This window comes from Brachyhypopomus gauderio, chromosome 19 (genome assembly GCF_052324685.1).
Source record: "Brachyhypopomus gauderio isolate BG-103 chromosome 19, BGAUD_0.2, whole genome shotgun sequence".
Lineage (NCBI taxonomy): Eukaryota > Metazoa > Chordata > Actinopteri > Gymnotiformes > Hypopomidae > Brachyhypopomus > Brachyhypopomus gauderio.
Window position 1 is genome coordinate 8,603,908 of NC_135229.1, and position 17,126 is coordinate 8,621,033.

A 17,126-nucleotide genomic window follows, 5' to 3' on the forward strand; every position below is an offset into this window, starting at 1 on the left:
CGTGACCATATATGAAAACGTGGCTGAGCGAGACCGCACTGCGGTCACTCCAGGAGCGTGACCTCTAACCCTTCCCTTATCCAACCTTTGCAGCTAGATCCAGAAATGGGACAAAGCATTTATCTTAATGACAAATAAATAGATTGCCTACTAAGCAAATAGGTGGATTATCTCTAAAATAGCCTGTGATAATTAATAACATTTGATGTTCTTCTTTCATGATATTGATAAATAAAAATAAATGTATTGTGCTTTATCGTGAGTTGCAACTAAACTAACTAATAATAAATGAAATGACTCCTGTAATCTAAGAAAAAAAGTGTGTAAATAACCCCTATTTTGTATTTTCAAAATATATTTGTTGCTTGTGTAACACTGTGGTATTCTTTGGGTTGCTGCTTTATTTATGAGGGGTTATTCCCTGTACAGTGTTAATGTGTATCTAACAAACAACCCCTAGGAGAGCTCACTGCTTCAACTCTTGGTGCTAAATAGCCGATACTTGAGAAGCCCTAAATTTCGACTCCCGCAACAGAGACCTGATGTAATTTAGTTTTTGTAGTAGACTATATTTTAATGTCAATGTCATATATTTATTCTGCCCCGAAGGTTTTGTTTCAAAACTAATTGTTATAACATGCCTGATCCAGCTCATTTTTAAGGACAAACCTGCAAGAGCTTCAGTGTGCTCTATTTATGGAGTGTGCTCTGGTGCCCTCTGCTGGAATCCAAATCACAGATTCAAAATTACTTCTACCTGATTTTATATGTAATGATTTGCTGTGACGACATTCACAAAGCATCATATGACAAAATACATCACTTAATATATTCTGAAAGTGTGAACATTGGACTGGAATCTTCTACAGACATTGTCTTCAGCTAACTCAGTGACGAGAATAGTGCAGATTTAAATGGCTAACTCTGAATATCTATTTCGAAAAACTTGTTTTTGTAGAAATTGCTGTGGTCATTCACTTATGTTGTAATTTGTTCTGAAATTACAACAGACCCTACAGCACCCAAATAACAAACAAACAAGCCAAGAGCAACAGTGGAAAAGAGAAACTCATTAAAGAAGGACAAACCCCTTTAGAAGAGCCAAAGCTCAAAAGGGTAAGAGGCTTAGCCTCTTAGAGATTACACCTCTTAGTAAAGGTATAATCAGAAATGATTATGTTTATATTAGTGGAATTGAACTGAGGCAGTCAGAGAAGCTGAATAAATATCCAAGATATAGGTATGTGGCTAATGTCAAACATAAATACATATCTCAGTTTGCAAGTGACTCATGACCTCACCCCACACCCATTTATTCAGTTCTCCATTTCCCATATACTACACAGTGTTGTTGTTTAGAACACATTTTTTTTATCTTATGCTAACAACAAAATGCTAACATAGTATAGAATATTGAGATTAAATAGAACAAGTCACTTCTAATAATGTAAGTTAAATGACAAGATCAATATGAAAATATTTAGAAATATTTTAATTGCTAGTATTCATTGATAACTATATAGTAATTTGTACTTCAATTTGTGATAGATTTAGGTTTTGGATCACTAAAGACCCAGAACATGTAGTATAAAGAGTTACTGAAACATATTTGCATTTACGGATTAATTTCTGCTTTGCACATGCATCCTGCAGGATTATGCACTAGTGTCATTCCATGCACCATCATAGCAATATTAGATGTAATTGTTTACGTTTATGTTACATTTACAACATTTATCCTGCTCCTGTCCAAAGCAATTTAAATTATGTTGTTGTTTTCAGTAAATTGTACTTGTATCTGCCAGAGTGAGTAGTAGTAACATCAGCACACATGTATGTACTCATGATATTTGTTTTGTTAATTTGCCAACAGAAAAAGAGTCACAGCAAATTGTTAGGTGTTTTGAGGACACACAGAACTTAACACATGTATGTGGTAACAGTAGTTCAGACTTCAGGAGACTTAACTAACAATGAAGAATCAGCACAGGCAGGAGGACATTGTGATGCATCCATATCATCAACAAACTTGTGAAACTACAACCATATGCCATGAAGAGGCAACAGTACCAAAATCCCAATTTATGTGTCCATAAACCCTCAGCTCTGCAATATGTTTTGGAAAGACACATAACCTGATATTCTGGTATTCATCTTCAATAGGCTTTCTCGCGAGTTACTAAATTTCGACATAGACCCACAGCTACCTAAATGAATATTTTATATTAGAAAGCATACTAAATTAAAACCGTCTTATAAATCCGTATAAAATCGTGTTATAAATATGTAAACAGCAGGCCTGTTAGCCCCGACAGGGCAGCCCCTGTTTAGTCGCAAAACCATTTGTTGCTATATTATTACATTACAGGGCGGGCCTATAGATGTCTGTAGCCAATAAGCTTCTCTCCTCGAGAAAAGGTCTGTTCGTCATCCAATTAAAAGAGTTGGTCTATTACAGGGTGGAAATAATAGGACGAGGTCGTTTCTGCGTCCTTACGTAGCCAGATCCAGTCTGAGGGACAGTGGTTTTGTTTCGAAAGGGGCCGGGGGAAATGTGCCCCGTGTCTAACAACCCTCTCGTCTCTTTGTGTCACGGTTCTGGTGTTACAATAGGCGAATCTGTGGTCCGTTTTGGCGACATTGTGTCCATCTATCGATAAAAATGTTGTTTGATCTCAGCCGCAGTAGCCTGCTCTTTCACTCCAGTGGGATATGTGCTGTATTTGCGTTGTTAACTCGGACGGGACGGACTCGCCTACACGCGACCCAGTTATAGAGACACCGTCGATCTTACCTTTTGGGTTTTCGTTATATATTTACGCTCGAAAGACCTCCGAGGATTGTTTGATGTTGAAATGTCACAAAGAGCTTATACTGGACGATACATTGTTTCAACCCGATGAAGCGGAGAGGGTGAGTGATGTTTTGGTGGCCTGGTTCTGGTTCTGGGCTCTCTCCTTGAAACTTGACTGAAATATGGGACAAGGCGAAGCAAAGGACGAGTGGGTCGTCTGTTCTTTTTATTTGATTTGACATTGATTCGTTGTCCCGCATCTCCCGACTCTTCAATGGAAGTGTGTTACCAGCTGCCGGTGCTGCCGCTGGACCGGCCGGTACCGAAACACGTCCTCGGCCGGCGTGGTGCAATCTGCCTCACCTCCAGCCCGGTTCTGTTTGGACCGGCGCCTCGCCAGCTCTCAAAGGTACGGCAACTCACCCGGGACCCCGTGCCAGTCGGAGCCAGGACCGTCGACCCGGAGAGGTTTAAAGGCGCAGTGTTGGTTGAACGGGCCTATAGGCTCATGTTTAATTATAACTACACTTCATTTGGTCCGACTGGTCAGAAGAGCATTATATCCCTGTGAGAATAACGTGTGTCTGAATGGACTTGTCCTTTTTAGTATTTAATTAGGCAAAGTATATTCTTGTATAGTTAAAGAATTACGTCTGTACTGTTTTAATGGCAGCAGTGGTGTAAGCTTCTTCCTGAGTAACAACACTGCACTGTCTAGTATTTCCTCTTTTTCAGAACTCCTTGGTCGACGAGTTGATTCAGGTGTTTCAAAGCAGTGTAAACACTACATTATGCAATTTTGTGAAGCCTAAAACTGTCAGTAAATCTGACACCCAGAATGCCGGTTGGTCTAAAAATGTAGTAATTGACAGAACCCTGCCCCATCGTCCAGGAATTGTGTACATGTACATGCATAGATGTGCACACATGTACACAAACATGGACTGATGGTTGAATGTTGACGGGGAAAAGCAGGGAGTCGAGGCTGTTATTTCCAAAATTTCAGGAGAGAATGTGCTTAACAAACTCTTAACTTTTCCTCTGAGAGAGCTGCATGATTTTGTATTGGAATAAGGGAATTTGACCAAAGTACACACAAATCTATTTGTAATCATGCACATGAGTATATACATGCATGCTACACACTGTATGGACCTTGGCTCACATTCAAATTAAATGTAAATCTGAAAAACACCCTCTCTGCAGGAAGAGCAGAGTGCAGAGGGGAACTATCTTTGACACGCACATTCCCTAACACACATGTACACACACGAATATGTTCTCACATACTATAGCGCACAAATTTTGTGCAAAGGAATTTGTTAGTTTGTTACACATTTCTTTTCTTTTGAGGAGTTTATCTTCAGAGCCATCAAAACCTTTAGTGGGACACAGAGACCTAAGGGAGACATCATGTGATTTAATAACTTTATGATAAGGAAGTGAAAACCGCCTTTAGTAATTCGGTGGATTGCATCACGTGAGCACTGTGGCTAAAACAGTGTTAACAGTGTCCTACTCCGTGCATTCTGAATTTTGCTAAATCAGTTTCTTTCAGGCAGCCAGCTGAGTGAATGTCTGTGTGCTCACAAGTACCCAGAGCTGAGTGTAAACCTAACTGATTAGCCAGGCTGACTGTAAACCTAACTGATTGTCCAGGTAATCATGGAGCATCCACGGTGGCTTAATCTAAGGTGGTGTGAATGGAGGTTTTGTTTGGTTAGAAACAGATCTCATTTATGTTCTCTAGAATGACACCTCAGCTGCTACCCACATGATGGCTGAACTGCTAGTGCTCATCAGGACAGTTACATTTCTACTGAACAAATAGACACAAGTATTTGTGTGTCTCTTTGTATATTTCAGTGTTAGTGTTGAGAGACTAACACTGTTTCTTAAACAAAAATCTTTCACTTGCTAGACTTCAGTGTGTGAATGACATGAGGATGAATGTATATGTTTGTGTGTTTGTCCTCTGGAAGAGATAGTGAAATATGTAAGAGAGAGATAGTGAGATATGTAAGAGAGTAGATATGTTCAGGCTGCTCTGGATTAGGAGACTAACTTGTATGAATGTGTGGATTAAAAACGGTGCTGTATAATAGAAAGGCTGAGTGAGACCGTGGGTGAGGGTGTTTTGCCTACATTTGAATGATTGCATGCTGTTTTAACATTTGCATCAAATTTGACAGTAAAAGATTAAAACAATACAAAGTTTAACTGATGTGCACACAAATATATTTAAGTACATCTCTGTATCTGTTATACATATATGGGTTTGTGTGTGTGTGTGTGTATAAGTGTGATATAATTATAATTTTTTAAATTTTGATTAATGGTTCTATAGTGCCGCATGCAAGGTTGGTGTGTGCAGTGAATCTCCGGTGCAAACTTTCCATGTATTTGTGTGCATTTTCATAAAGTAGGATGTCTCTGTAACCTGAATAATTTAGGCCTAAATTTAGGTGTGTCCAATAGAAATACATCTCACTTCTTCTGTTGGACTATCTTGACTTTGGACTAAAAGGGAAATTGAGATTTGGGAGACAATAATAATAATAATTACTATTATTATTGTTGTTGTTGTTGATACTTAAAAACAAACCTAAAAGTGTATTATATTTAAAATATTATATATAATACAAATATACAGTTATATATAGTACAGTGAATACAGAAAAAAACTAACATTATTTCAAAGTATGTAACATAAATCATGAAATACACAACAAAAATGGAAACGTAAATCTGTAGATTAATATTTAAATCTACATTTAACACTATTGAACTTGCATTCCTAACATTCTCTGGAACATTATTCCAGTGTATTCCTATATGATTGTATAACATCTATAGCATCTACCACTAGCTGAATTGTGAGGAGTGCCAGGGTGTTGTTTACCTGCTTTAACTCACTGACGTGACTGGAAAGCCCGAAGGCAAAGACAATAGTGGGGAGTGTGCATCAGTGTCTCTGGTTTCTCTGTTTACATTTTGTAGAGGCATAACTGCTAGTGTTCATTTTTGCAAGATGGGGCTAATGTGACACGTTGCTTTGTGTATCCGTCCATAGTGAATCAGTTGTGTGAATGTTTTATAAATATCAGGTGTGTGCATGTGCATTTGTATATGTTTGAATAACTATAATGGAGCAGTACTATACAAGAACCAGATGATTGTGTTTTCCTGAAAAATGGCTGTGGTGGAGTAGCAAGGTCAACTAGTTTTCCTAGAAATGTATTTCTCCTCCCTGCTCTTCTTCTAATGTGCAAATTAAGAAAAATGTTTAAACTCAAAACTAAAACAAGAATTTTTAGTTATGTAGAACTTGGTTGCAGTACACTTCAGTCAGTGTTCCATGTGAGATGACCCAAGCCAGTTGGTACTGAATAAACAATGACAACAATTCTGACAATGAAATGGTAGATTACTGCGATCACTTCATGACCTCTAAAAGCGGAGTGCAAAGCTTTATGAATTACTCTTCAGTGAGGCATAACACACATTCACTCCATGTAAAAAAAAAAGATAATTTAAACATCTGTTTGAATTCAGTGTTTTTAAATTGATTCTTCACACCCATCTTTGATATTTATCCCTACCATTTCTCCCTCCTATTGTAGAGCAATAGTAAATTAACTCTCTTTTGAGACATTCATGTTTGTTTCATGTGAGCAAGTTTGTGCATGTCTAACAGGTGCTATGTGAGTCTGTCTATACTGGGGCCTCAGTATGCACAACCAAAATGCACAAACACTCTTACTCTTCTACTACTGTTTGTGTTACTCAAACAGCTTTCACAACATCTGCAGCAGGAACCTAAAGCAGAAATCCCTTAAGGTCTCATCAACCTCATCAGCCTGTTTTCAGTGGAACGGTGTAGTGAGTTTTCAGATGGTCACAAAGATGAATTTGAAGGTCTAAGTTTGGGCTGTTAGGTTTTCTTCCGTGGATTCGTTTTTTCAATTGTAAGCCTAACCAATAACAGCATGAGGCCAAAGCATTTTTGTTATTTGAAGTTGATTTCAGGAAATTGAGACAATGAAATGGCAAATACATCTTCTTGCAAGAAACCTTGGTCAGGACTGTATAAATCGTAGCAATAGAGATGTGTACTGTGTGTTGTGGTTTACATATTGCTTTGTTTTTGTTTATGACAGCGACGGGGAGCGATCTCGTATGACAGCTCAGACCAAACGGCCCTCTACATCCGCATGCTTGGTACGTCAACATCTCACTGTAAACACACATAAAAAAAAACCACAGTCCCCTACATTAAACACACATGCACACCCTGGCTTTTGTTTTTCAAGGTTCAGATGATAGGAGGGGGTGGGTGAAGGGGAAAACTATGACGATCTAATTTATTGTACTGGGGGAGGGGTGGGGGTGTATTTATGTGTGTGTGTGTGTGTGTGTATATATATATATATAATATATATATATATATATATATATATATATATATAATATATATATATATATATATATATATATATATATATATATATATATATATATATATATAATATATATATATATATATATAATGTGTATGTGTGTGTATATATGTATGTATGTATGTATGTATGTATATATATATATATATATATATATATATATATATATATATATATATATATATATATTAGTGGTGGGACTTTAACGCGTTAATTTCGATTAATTAATTACAGGAAAATTAACGCACTAAAAATATTAACGCATTTTAACGCATGGGACACTTTTGCACCGTGGAATGTTTCTCCGTGCACGAGAATGGGAAATTTAAATACAAGAAACTTCAAGATGGAATTACAAACAAAAATAGTGTTATTTGCACTTTATGTAGGAAGGAGTTCGCTTATCACAGGAGCACCTTCGTTACCGCCTCAACGTCAGTAATGATCACTTAGCTGCTAAATGTATTCCTAGTACGATATGGTGAACAAACGTCCGTATTTCCCGGGACATGTCCGTATTTCACATCCTGTCCCGGTCGTCGCGGGTTTTTTTTAAGTGAGGAAATGTCCTGGGGTGAGTTTCCCAAAACGTTCTTAGTGCTAAGTACTTCGTAACCTCGTTCTTACGTACGAGGTTAAGATGTACTTAGCGCTAAGAATGTTTTGGGAAACCCACCCCTGGTTTTTAAATTACCTTCATTGGACCATTAAGACTGGATTAAACTTTCGCGAGTGACCGCAGCGCGCGACTCCGCACGCGTTTATACATGACGCGGCATATTATTTGCAGTGTTGTTCGCTCTCTGTGGTCGAAGATAAAGGCTTACAAGAAGCGCTGCACATCCAAACCTTTCGAAAAAATAATGCGCAATTTCCAAGTTTCGGCAGAAAAAAATGCGAATTAAGCCTTGTTTCCATTCATTACAGTTATGCGAATAAACTTTAGATCACGTGAGAGGACGCCAAAACAATAGTGGTTTTACGTCCATCTGGCAGTTACGCATTTTTGCACGTTGAGGTTTTGAAACATTGTTTTCTTTTTCTTTTCTATACATGGAGAAGTTAAATTCAATTTTTGCTCTCTCCAGAACTGTTTTTGCATGCATTTGCCATCTTTACATCGCGATCATGTACAGAACCACATGATTTGAGGCATGATAAGTCATCGTTTATGCGAAAAACCCTTTTCCATCCAATTTTTTCGAATTTTGGCGATGCGATAGTCTAACGTTTCCACCTCCTCCTAGCGCAAAAATCTTTTTGCGATATTTGGGGCTTTTTTCGAATTTTGGTCTTTTCCATCCAGCTTTTTTCATGCGCATTTTCAAAATGCGCAAAAACTCGGTGGATGAAAAACCCTCTAATGTCGAAGAAAATCCAGCAGCTGTATGATGAGGAAAGGGAAGTAAAACAGGTTATTGTGAAGAGCGCCACAAATGTGGCTCTGACTGGGGATCACTGGACCTCTGTTAGCAACAAGAATTATATTGGTGTGACAGCTCATATTATAGATGATGAATCTATAGATGATGAAGATCCAGTCATTTGCTTTGAGCATGCAGAAGACCACTTCTAGGCACTATGGAGATCCCTGTGGCAGAGGCCTGGGAAATTAAAGAAAAATATACCATCTAAAATGGTATTAAAAAACATCTTCAGATTTACTTCAATTCTTCCAATATCCTGAGCAAAACTTCCAAAATTAAACAACATTTTTGGTCAGAATTTCCAGTGTTCTGAACTGTTTTCTGCACTCATCTATTGGTCTATGTAGTAGACTGGTGGAAAAATAAACAAGATGTTGAAGTTTATGATTATGTTCATTGATTCATTCATCATTCAAACTTAAATTAATATTTCTCATGTTAAATACTGAAATGCGATTAAAATGCGATTAATTTCGATTAATTAATTACAAAGCTTCCGATTAATTCGATTAATTTTTTTGATCGCGTCCCACCCCTAATATATATATACACATGTATGTATGTATATTTAGGTAGAGGGAAAGATCCATCAAGCATAGATTGCAGGAGGCAATTACATGATTATTACAAAATGCGAGATATAATATTGGGAGATCTGAGAATAATGTTGTTTTATTTTTATGGTACTCGCCCCAACTGTCCTGCCCCTACATAAATCAGGCTAACTTTGGCTACCACATGCCAGTGTTGGATGCCCTGCCAGATGGAGATCAGTTACATTAGATGACAACCTTTTTAATGTTTGTGTTAACGCTGTGCCACTTTCTGCAACGTCAAGCTTAAAGTCACACAATCTGGTAACATCAACAGCTTGTCAACACGACATGTATTCACTATAAAGTGAGGTAACATGATCAGCCTATAATGCAATCTCCCACTCACCTTTCAGACCGAGCCGATGTCCAAATCGAAACTATTGCCTTAACATGCATGAATGTCGCGACAGCGCATGACAACACAGCTGTGGGGGCAGCAACCTTCTCTGGAAAGTGTCAACCCCCTCATTTATCAGTCTGCATATCCACAGATACTGCAGTAAATAAATCCTAATTTGATCTGACTCTGTGACAAATATGGCCTGAAATATTACATAAATACTTCTAGTGCAAAATACTGTATAGAAAAGCAGACCAAAAAAAAACGGGATTTTGTAAAAATGAAACATGATTGTTACGGTTGACATTATGTACTTGGCATGTGTAGGTATTGTAGATTTAAAGATTTTTTTTATTTACATGAAAAAAGTGTTCACTCTGTTATCAGTGTATTTCCGTCTGTGAATTTGATCAGTTTGAGCACAGTAATTTTAGGAAAACATGTTAATTGAATTCCTCCAATTAGTAATTTTAAAAAGCTAATTTTTTCTTGCTAATAAAAGTGTAATAAAATTAATATCAATATTAGCTAGTACTCGTGGTTTTAATATAGTTATTAATAACAGTAATGAAAATGAAGAATTGCAGCATTTAGTCTATAGAAAAATCTGGAATGATATTCAAAATATACAATATTTACTTGTTTATGAATATCTATTGATCTATTGGGACCTATTTCCCAATCCCCTATGAACGGGTCAATTTTTATATTTTACTGTATATAGATTCTTAACTTGCTTCACACTGCCTTGTCATCTGTGAGAGAAGGATGCTATATGTCATTGTGACTGTGAAGATTCTGTCATATTTAGGAAAGATTACCAAACATTTTAGGTCTCTTGATGGTCCCTGACTGCTTATTCCAAACATTTTTCATGTCTCCTCTTCACTTCTTTTGTTCTTAAAACTGTGTAGATTGCTTTAGAGGATGGCAGTGATATCAACACAGCAAACCTTTGAGGAAATATTATACAAGTATAAATTTTAATAAAGTGCGTGTGGATTGCGTTGCATTGCAGATGTTCGGCTGAGACCTCAAACGTGTTATACACTCGAGCAACATGTGAGAGCAGAGAGAAGTGAGAGGAATGTCAGACATGGAAATACACAGAGACGACAACACGCACACTTCTGCACAGACTTCAGTCCTCTGTTGTGTGAGTACACGAATGCATGCACACACACAGTTGCACTACCAACACCTCATATAATCTGTAATGGATAAACAGGAAGAAGCCATGGCAATTTTTTTGTTACTAAATAATGGTTATTATATATAGTACATTATATAGGTCTGTTTTATTTTTTCTTGTATTGTTTTACTGAGACTTGTAGCATTCTGGAGATTATTTTACTTTCAGAACATTAATTCTTTTAATAGAAATTTCTGCTTTAATAGTTTTGGTTTTCATTTTAGTTTTAGTTTAGGAAAAAGACAGATGAGGGAACCAGGATGTACAGTGTCCAAAACGTGTGAATGACATTTGGCTTTAGTCGAGGAAAATGTGTGTAATTTGTTAGCATGCATAGATGTGCTAAATACATGTGTGTGAGATATATCATTTGCACATCTGTATATATGCCTTTTGTACATGTAGCGTGTGTGTGTTCATATGATGAATATCTCCGTATGTGTCAGCTTTTGAGTGTGTGTCTGCATATGTTTTAAGGATTTATGAGAATGTTGGGATGGAATGTTGTTTTTTAAAAAGCTCATCAATCTTCTAGAGCACAGGAAACTACAACAGTCATAACTGCTCTAATAATGCTTAACTAAAAATGATGTATAATACTGTCTCAAAGCACACAAGAGAAAACAACACATTTGAGTAAATCGTTGTTAGTATATGGATAAAGGCATGAATATATGTAACACTTGTAGAGTCAGTGTTAAAGGTACGAAATCACTTTAAAAGGTAGCTTAAAGCTAATAATAGTTGAACAATAATAATAATAACAACAGTAATAATAATTTGTTAGAAATCATTTTCATTTTCTATTTTAATTAGGTTAAAGTTATACCAAATCATTAATTTCTAAAAGGAAATTAAAAAAGATGTTCTGATGTTGTTTGCATGTTTGTAAACAGGGTGTTTTGGTGTTGTTTGTGCAGCGCGGAGGGACACTGTAGGATCAGAAGCAGCTCGATTGGGCAGAAGTGGTCGGAGCGTCCAGAGCAAATTGCACTCTTCACATTACAGCAGGAATCACACCCAGGCCACACATCACATGCTAGACCAAACGTATATTGGCCAAGCTAAGGTGAGAGAGAGAGAGAGAGAGGAGGGGGGGACGACATATTGAATATAAGAGTGGAGAAAAATAGCTCCAGTTTTGAGTAAGCAAAGACATCAGTGATTCAGTGTCATTTCTATTGGAGTAGACTTTGACAGGTTTTACAGGTTTTCTGTGTATTTTATGAAATCTCTCCAAATTCTCATGTTAAATGTGAGGGGTGCATTTGCTGTGTGGCATTTGCTTGTATTGTTTTTAACTGTTCAGTAATAATAATAATGGACATTTCTTTTGGTGACAGTGTATGCTGCAGAGAGTTGGGAGCTGGAACTTTGATATCTTCATGTTTGAACGGTTCTCAAATGGTGAGACACCTGACTGTCTGTCACTGTGTCAAGTCATCTCCTTTATATATTGTGCGCTTAAAGAAAACACAATATATAACACAATATATATATAAAGAAAACACAATCTATATTTTGTATTTGTGTAATTTGGGTTGTGGAGGAATTGGAAAGCATTTTTTAGTCAATTAAAATCATATTCTCTTGTATTGTTTTGTGAAAATGTATATTGTATTTATATTATGTGTGATGGTGGGCCAGAATTACATCCATAATCTACTAAAATCTCCTGACACAGGAAATAGTTTGGTGGACTTGACGTTTCATCTCTTCAATGAATACGGTCTGGTTACGCTCTTCCGTCTGGACCTCCTAAAACTCCGACGTTTTTTAGGCAAGAATCCTGCCACAGAATCCTCAGACACACACACGCACTGGGGTTGTGTGCTAAATGAAGTGGGGCCATACTTCAAATGAGATTAGCACGCAGCATGCTAATTGATGTTTTCTGTTGTTACCATAGTGATGGTTCAAGAAGGCTACCATAGTCAAAACCCGTATCACAATGCAATCCACGCTGCCGATGTCACACAGGCCATGTACTGTTACCTACAGGAGCCACAGGTGTGTATGTTTGTGCTTTTGGGAATGAATGCCAAAGACGTGGAAAAAAGGCTTAGTGCATAGGGATGGTAAATAATCGAGGTTAGGATGATGTAAAGTGACTGGGAAGGTACAGAGAAAATAACTGACTTACAAACCGTGACACTGTTAAAAGTAAACTGGTGTGAACTGTATGCATATGTCTGTGTTTCTTTAGCTCTCGGAGTCTCTGACATCCTGTGATATCCTGTTGGGTTTGCTGGCAGCTGCAACTCACGACTTGGATCATCCAGGTGTCAATCAAAGCTTCCTTATCAATACCAACCATTACCTGGCCTCCCTTTACCAAGTAAGACTACAGCAAAACTATTAGCGAAATGTACATATTGTCTATAGTGATTGTTTGATATTTGATATTAAATATTAGAATTTAATCAGAAGTCTTGGATCTTTATGTGTATTGACAGTTGACTGTTTTTATGCAGTAAATAGACATTTTCACATTGCTGATGTTTTCTGGTGGTGTTCTACATGTATCTACTGTAGAACACATCTGTACTGGAGAATCACCACTGGAAATCTGCTGTCAGTCTGCTCAGAGAATCAGGTCTTCTGTCCCATTTCCCGTCTGAAGACAGGTAGAGACACACACACACACACACACCCTACCTCTGGCCTGACTCTATAATACTTATTTTGCACAAGATATCTTGAAACTACAGAAACTACAGTCCCAAAGTCCTTGCCAAAGTACTTGCTAAAATGTGCACCAGTGATGTTATTATACCACGTAACAAAGTCTCTACAATGTACAATGAGCTCCTGTGGACAGTGCTCCACAGTGTAAAACCAGAGTGTCCAAGACAGAGCTTCATTATACATTCATTATACATTCAGTGTCTTCTTTCCTCTGTTTGTTTTGTGTAGTTTAGTTCTGATTGAGAAAACAATTTTAAATAGAACGTGCGTGTGTGCGTGTGCGCGTGTGCGTGTGTGTAGGCAGGGCTTGGAGGCACGGTTGGGGTCTCTGATACTGGCAACTGATATCAGCAGACAGAACGAATATCTGAGTGAGTTCAGAACTCGCCTGGACCGAGCGGAGCTGCACATGACCAGTGGACAAGACAGACACTTCATACTTCAGGTGTGACACACTACAACCGCAGTTACAAAGGACAGACACTTCATACTTCAGGTGTGACACACTACAACCGCAGTTACAAAGGACAGACACTTCATACTTCAGGTGTGACACACTACAACCGCAGTTACAAAGGACAGACACTTCATACTTCAGGTGTGACACACTACAACCGCAGTTACAAAGGACAGACACTTCATACTTCAGGTGTTACACACTACAACCGCAGTTACAAAGCTAACAAAAGATGACAGTATGACATTAATCCAGAAACCCAACTCAACAGAAATACAACACTCAAAAGCCACGTATTGAAATAATCAAAATTTTATAACACTTATAATACTTGAATCAGTAGATTCACTGGAAAAAAAGAAGGGAAAAAAGGAAATACTTGGTTGTATTTCTGAACTTTTCTTAATAATCCCGAAAATTGTGTAAATTATACATTGTCAGGTTAAAGATTCTACAACAGTGCTTATTCTTCTCTCTCCCCCACTTCCTCTTTTAAGATGGCGCTGAAATGTGCCGATATCTGTAACCCATGTAGACCCTGGCACCTTTGCAAGCTCTGGAGTCACAAAGTTACTGAGGAGTTTTTCAGTCAAGGTACAAAACTGAGCTAGCGGGTTTGGAATAGAAATCGCCTACACTCTGTTATGACATAAGTATATGTGTACAGGGTTAAATGGAGCATGTGGGTGTGTGTTTGTGTTTAGGTGAAATGGAGAGACGGATGAATATGGACGTGAGCGTTTTGTGTGACAGGAACTCCAACAATGTGGCTAAAATACAGATTGGTAACAGTCACTGCTGTATAAATACACACGGAAGAATATGCAGGCACTCACACACACTTAAGCATGTAACCAATGCATGCAACCGTTCTCTTTCGTCTCTCCCTCTTTCTCTGTAGGGTTCATATCTTTTGTGGTGGAGCCATTGTTTGTAGAATGGGCTCGATTCTCAGACACGCCCCTTTCCCGTGTTTTGCTGGGTCACATGACTTCTAATAAGTTCAAATGGACCCACCTACCACAGAAGGACCCGAGGAGAGGAACCACACAGAGCACATTCGTTTAAACTCTACCTCAGGACAGCCTGGGACCATGACCTCTTTGAACACATGGAGAGGAAGAAGGATAAATACTGTATCTATGCCAAGGAGGTTAAGAGACTGAAACACTGCCCCTCCCCCGAAGCATACACATGTTCGTACACACATCCCACTTCAGTAAACCACTAATTTTATTATTTTAAACGTAATTTATTGTATTTAATATCTGCTTGTTCTTCCTAAACTTAGAGCAATATGGAGATACCTCATACTGCCTACTCGTCTTGTGATCATTAACATGTTTTTGTTTAATTTATTTGTATTTGAAACGGTTTGGAAGACGAGCGAATAGAAACCAACACACGCAGACTGGCCTGTGAGCTGGGGGGTGTGTGCGCTCCGTACGGATCGCTGTGCTGCCCTCACTATTGAACTTTAAAGCTTTCCGCGTTACGTGTGATACTGCTGTGTGCCGTACTTCATTCATCCATTGGGTTTTAGCTTACTCTTTCACTGCACACACAACCACACTCTGAGGTGCACTGATGCGATTAATGCCATAAAACAAGTGTGTATTTCTGTCTTTGCACTGTGAACATGAGCGTATTGCTCACACACTTACATACACATGCCACAGTATAAGCCAGCACTAGCCTTGTCCCTGCTACCATCAACGCAGAAGCATGCGCACATGCACACACGCACACATACACACAGAGAATGAATATATATATATATAGTTTGTTGTATAACAAACTATATAAACTCACTCACACTGAAATTGAATGCAGAATTGATCTTTTGTATGTAATGCCAGCCTGCAATGTGAGTTTGCCCAACACTGCACTGGTAGACACACCACTGATTCGAGAGCTGTTACACAGCCCGCCGTTCTATAGACTTTATAGCAGTGTTTCTAAAGACAGTGGGGCTCTGAAAGTAAATATGCCTCATAAAGACAATGAATCCCATTGGGTTGTATTGTTTTTATAACGGCTCAGAAGAGGGAAAGTCAAGAACTTGGCTGATTTATAAGCTATGCATTAAGCTGAGTGACCAAACGTGTCGTGGAATGAGCAAACTCTTTTTAATTTTTGGTTTTAAAGTTAATATTTGCCACATTATTGATATGCAGTTGATATGTTTTCCTGTCACTCAAAGATCCTGACAGCACAAGATAGTTTGGAATGGTAATCTAGTATCAGCCATTACCTTTCATGTGACGTTAATGAAGCTTGTTTGACTAAGGAGAGGTTCACCCAGAGGTTCTCCAAAAACATGCACCAACGTCCCCTGATATGATTTTGCATACTCTCCTTGTGAATACTAGGAGCCGGAGTTGAAAATGCTGTTTACCGTTTTGTGGGAAGTAATTTTTTGAATAGGAGAGCCATTTCTAACTTTTTGCCAAACTGGTTTTGATACATGCCCATTGTGGTAACGTTTTCTTTAATAAAAAAAAATTACAGAACATATTTGGTGTCCTTTGGTTTTTCTATACTTTTGTCTTCTTCTTTCGGCAATTCCCGTTTAGGGGTCGCCACAGCAGATCAAACTCCTCCATCTGGCCCTGTCCTGAGTGTCCTCCACTGACACACCAGCCACTCTCATATCCTCTACCACTGCATCCATAAACCTCCTCTTAGCTCTACCTCTCCTCCTCTTGCCTGGAAGTTCCATCCTCAAGACCCTCCTACCAATATACCTCTCCTCCCTCCTCTGTACATGTCCAAACCATCTCAATCTTGCTTCTCTAACTTTATCTCCAAAACATGCTACATGTGCTGATCCTCTAATAAACTCATTTCTGATCCTATTCTTCCTCGTCACTCCAAATGAGAATCTAAACATCTTCATCTCAGACACCTCCATCTCCCTCACCTGTCTCTTTGTCAGTGCCACTGTCTCCAGTCCATACAACATAGCAGGTCTCACTACTGTCCTATAGATCTTTCCTTTCATTCTAAAAGGACAACATTTTCTATACTTTTGTAATATGTAATAATATTTATTGTATTTTAAGATAACAGTGGTATTGAGAGCCAAGACCAGCATAGCAATTTAAAGTTTCTATGTTTTAGTTATGTTCAAACAGAGGCGGTCTTTGCATAGAGGCGTGGCTAGGCAACT

At 38.2% G+C, this 17,126-nt stretch overlaps 1 protein-coding gene across 5 annotated transcripts; it reads left to right on the forward strand.

Moving 5' to 3' along the window:
• The first annotated feature begins 2,464 nt into the window (after positions 1–2,464).
• LOC143482871 (high affinity 3',5'-cyclic-AMP phosphodiesterase 7A-like) lies at positions 2,465–16,471 on the forward strand. Of its 5 annotated transcripts, XM_076981448.1 has the most exons (14): positions 2,467–2,913; positions 3,076–3,203; positions 6,955–7,015; positions 10,636–10,773; positions 11,706–11,878; positions 12,153–12,216; positions 12,494–12,589; positions 12,719–12,819; positions 13,016–13,147; positions 13,345–13,436; positions 13,798–13,942; positions 14,452–14,548; positions 14,659–14,739; positions 14,856–16,471. In XM_076981448.1, the coding sequence occupies exons 3-14, from the start codon at positions 7,009–7,011 to the stop codon at positions 15,020–15,022; spliced, it is 1,293 nt and encodes a 430-aa protein (XP_076837563.1). In that variant the 5' UTR covers positions 2,467–2,913; positions 3,076–3,203; positions 6,955–7,008; the 3' UTR covers positions 15,023–16,471. The 5 variants fall into 5 exon arrangements, with proteins under 5 accessions (XP_076837561.1, XP_076837563.1, XP_076837562.1 ...); XM_076981446.1 differs by having other exon boundaries at positions 2,465–3,203; XM_076981447.1 differs by having other exon boundaries at positions 2,469–3,203; positions 11,730–11,878.
• The last annotated feature ends 655 nt before the right edge of the window (positions 16,472–17,126 follow it).

Excerpts from the sequence above, each read along its gene's own strand:
- LOC143482871 (XM_076981446.1), top strand. The coding sequence starts at position 3,069 with ATGGAAGTGTGTTACCAGCTGCCGGTGCTGCCGCTGGACCGGCCGGTA. Across the intron at positions 13,437-13,797 it reads CATTTCCCGTCTGAAGACAG|GCAGGGCTTGGAGGCACGGT; the intron begins GTAGAGACACAC and ends GCGTGTGTGTAG. Across the intron at positions 14,549-14,658 it reads TGAGGAGTTTTTCAGTCAAG|GTGAAATGGAGAGACGGATG; the intron begins GTACAAAACTGA and ends GTTTGTGTTTAG.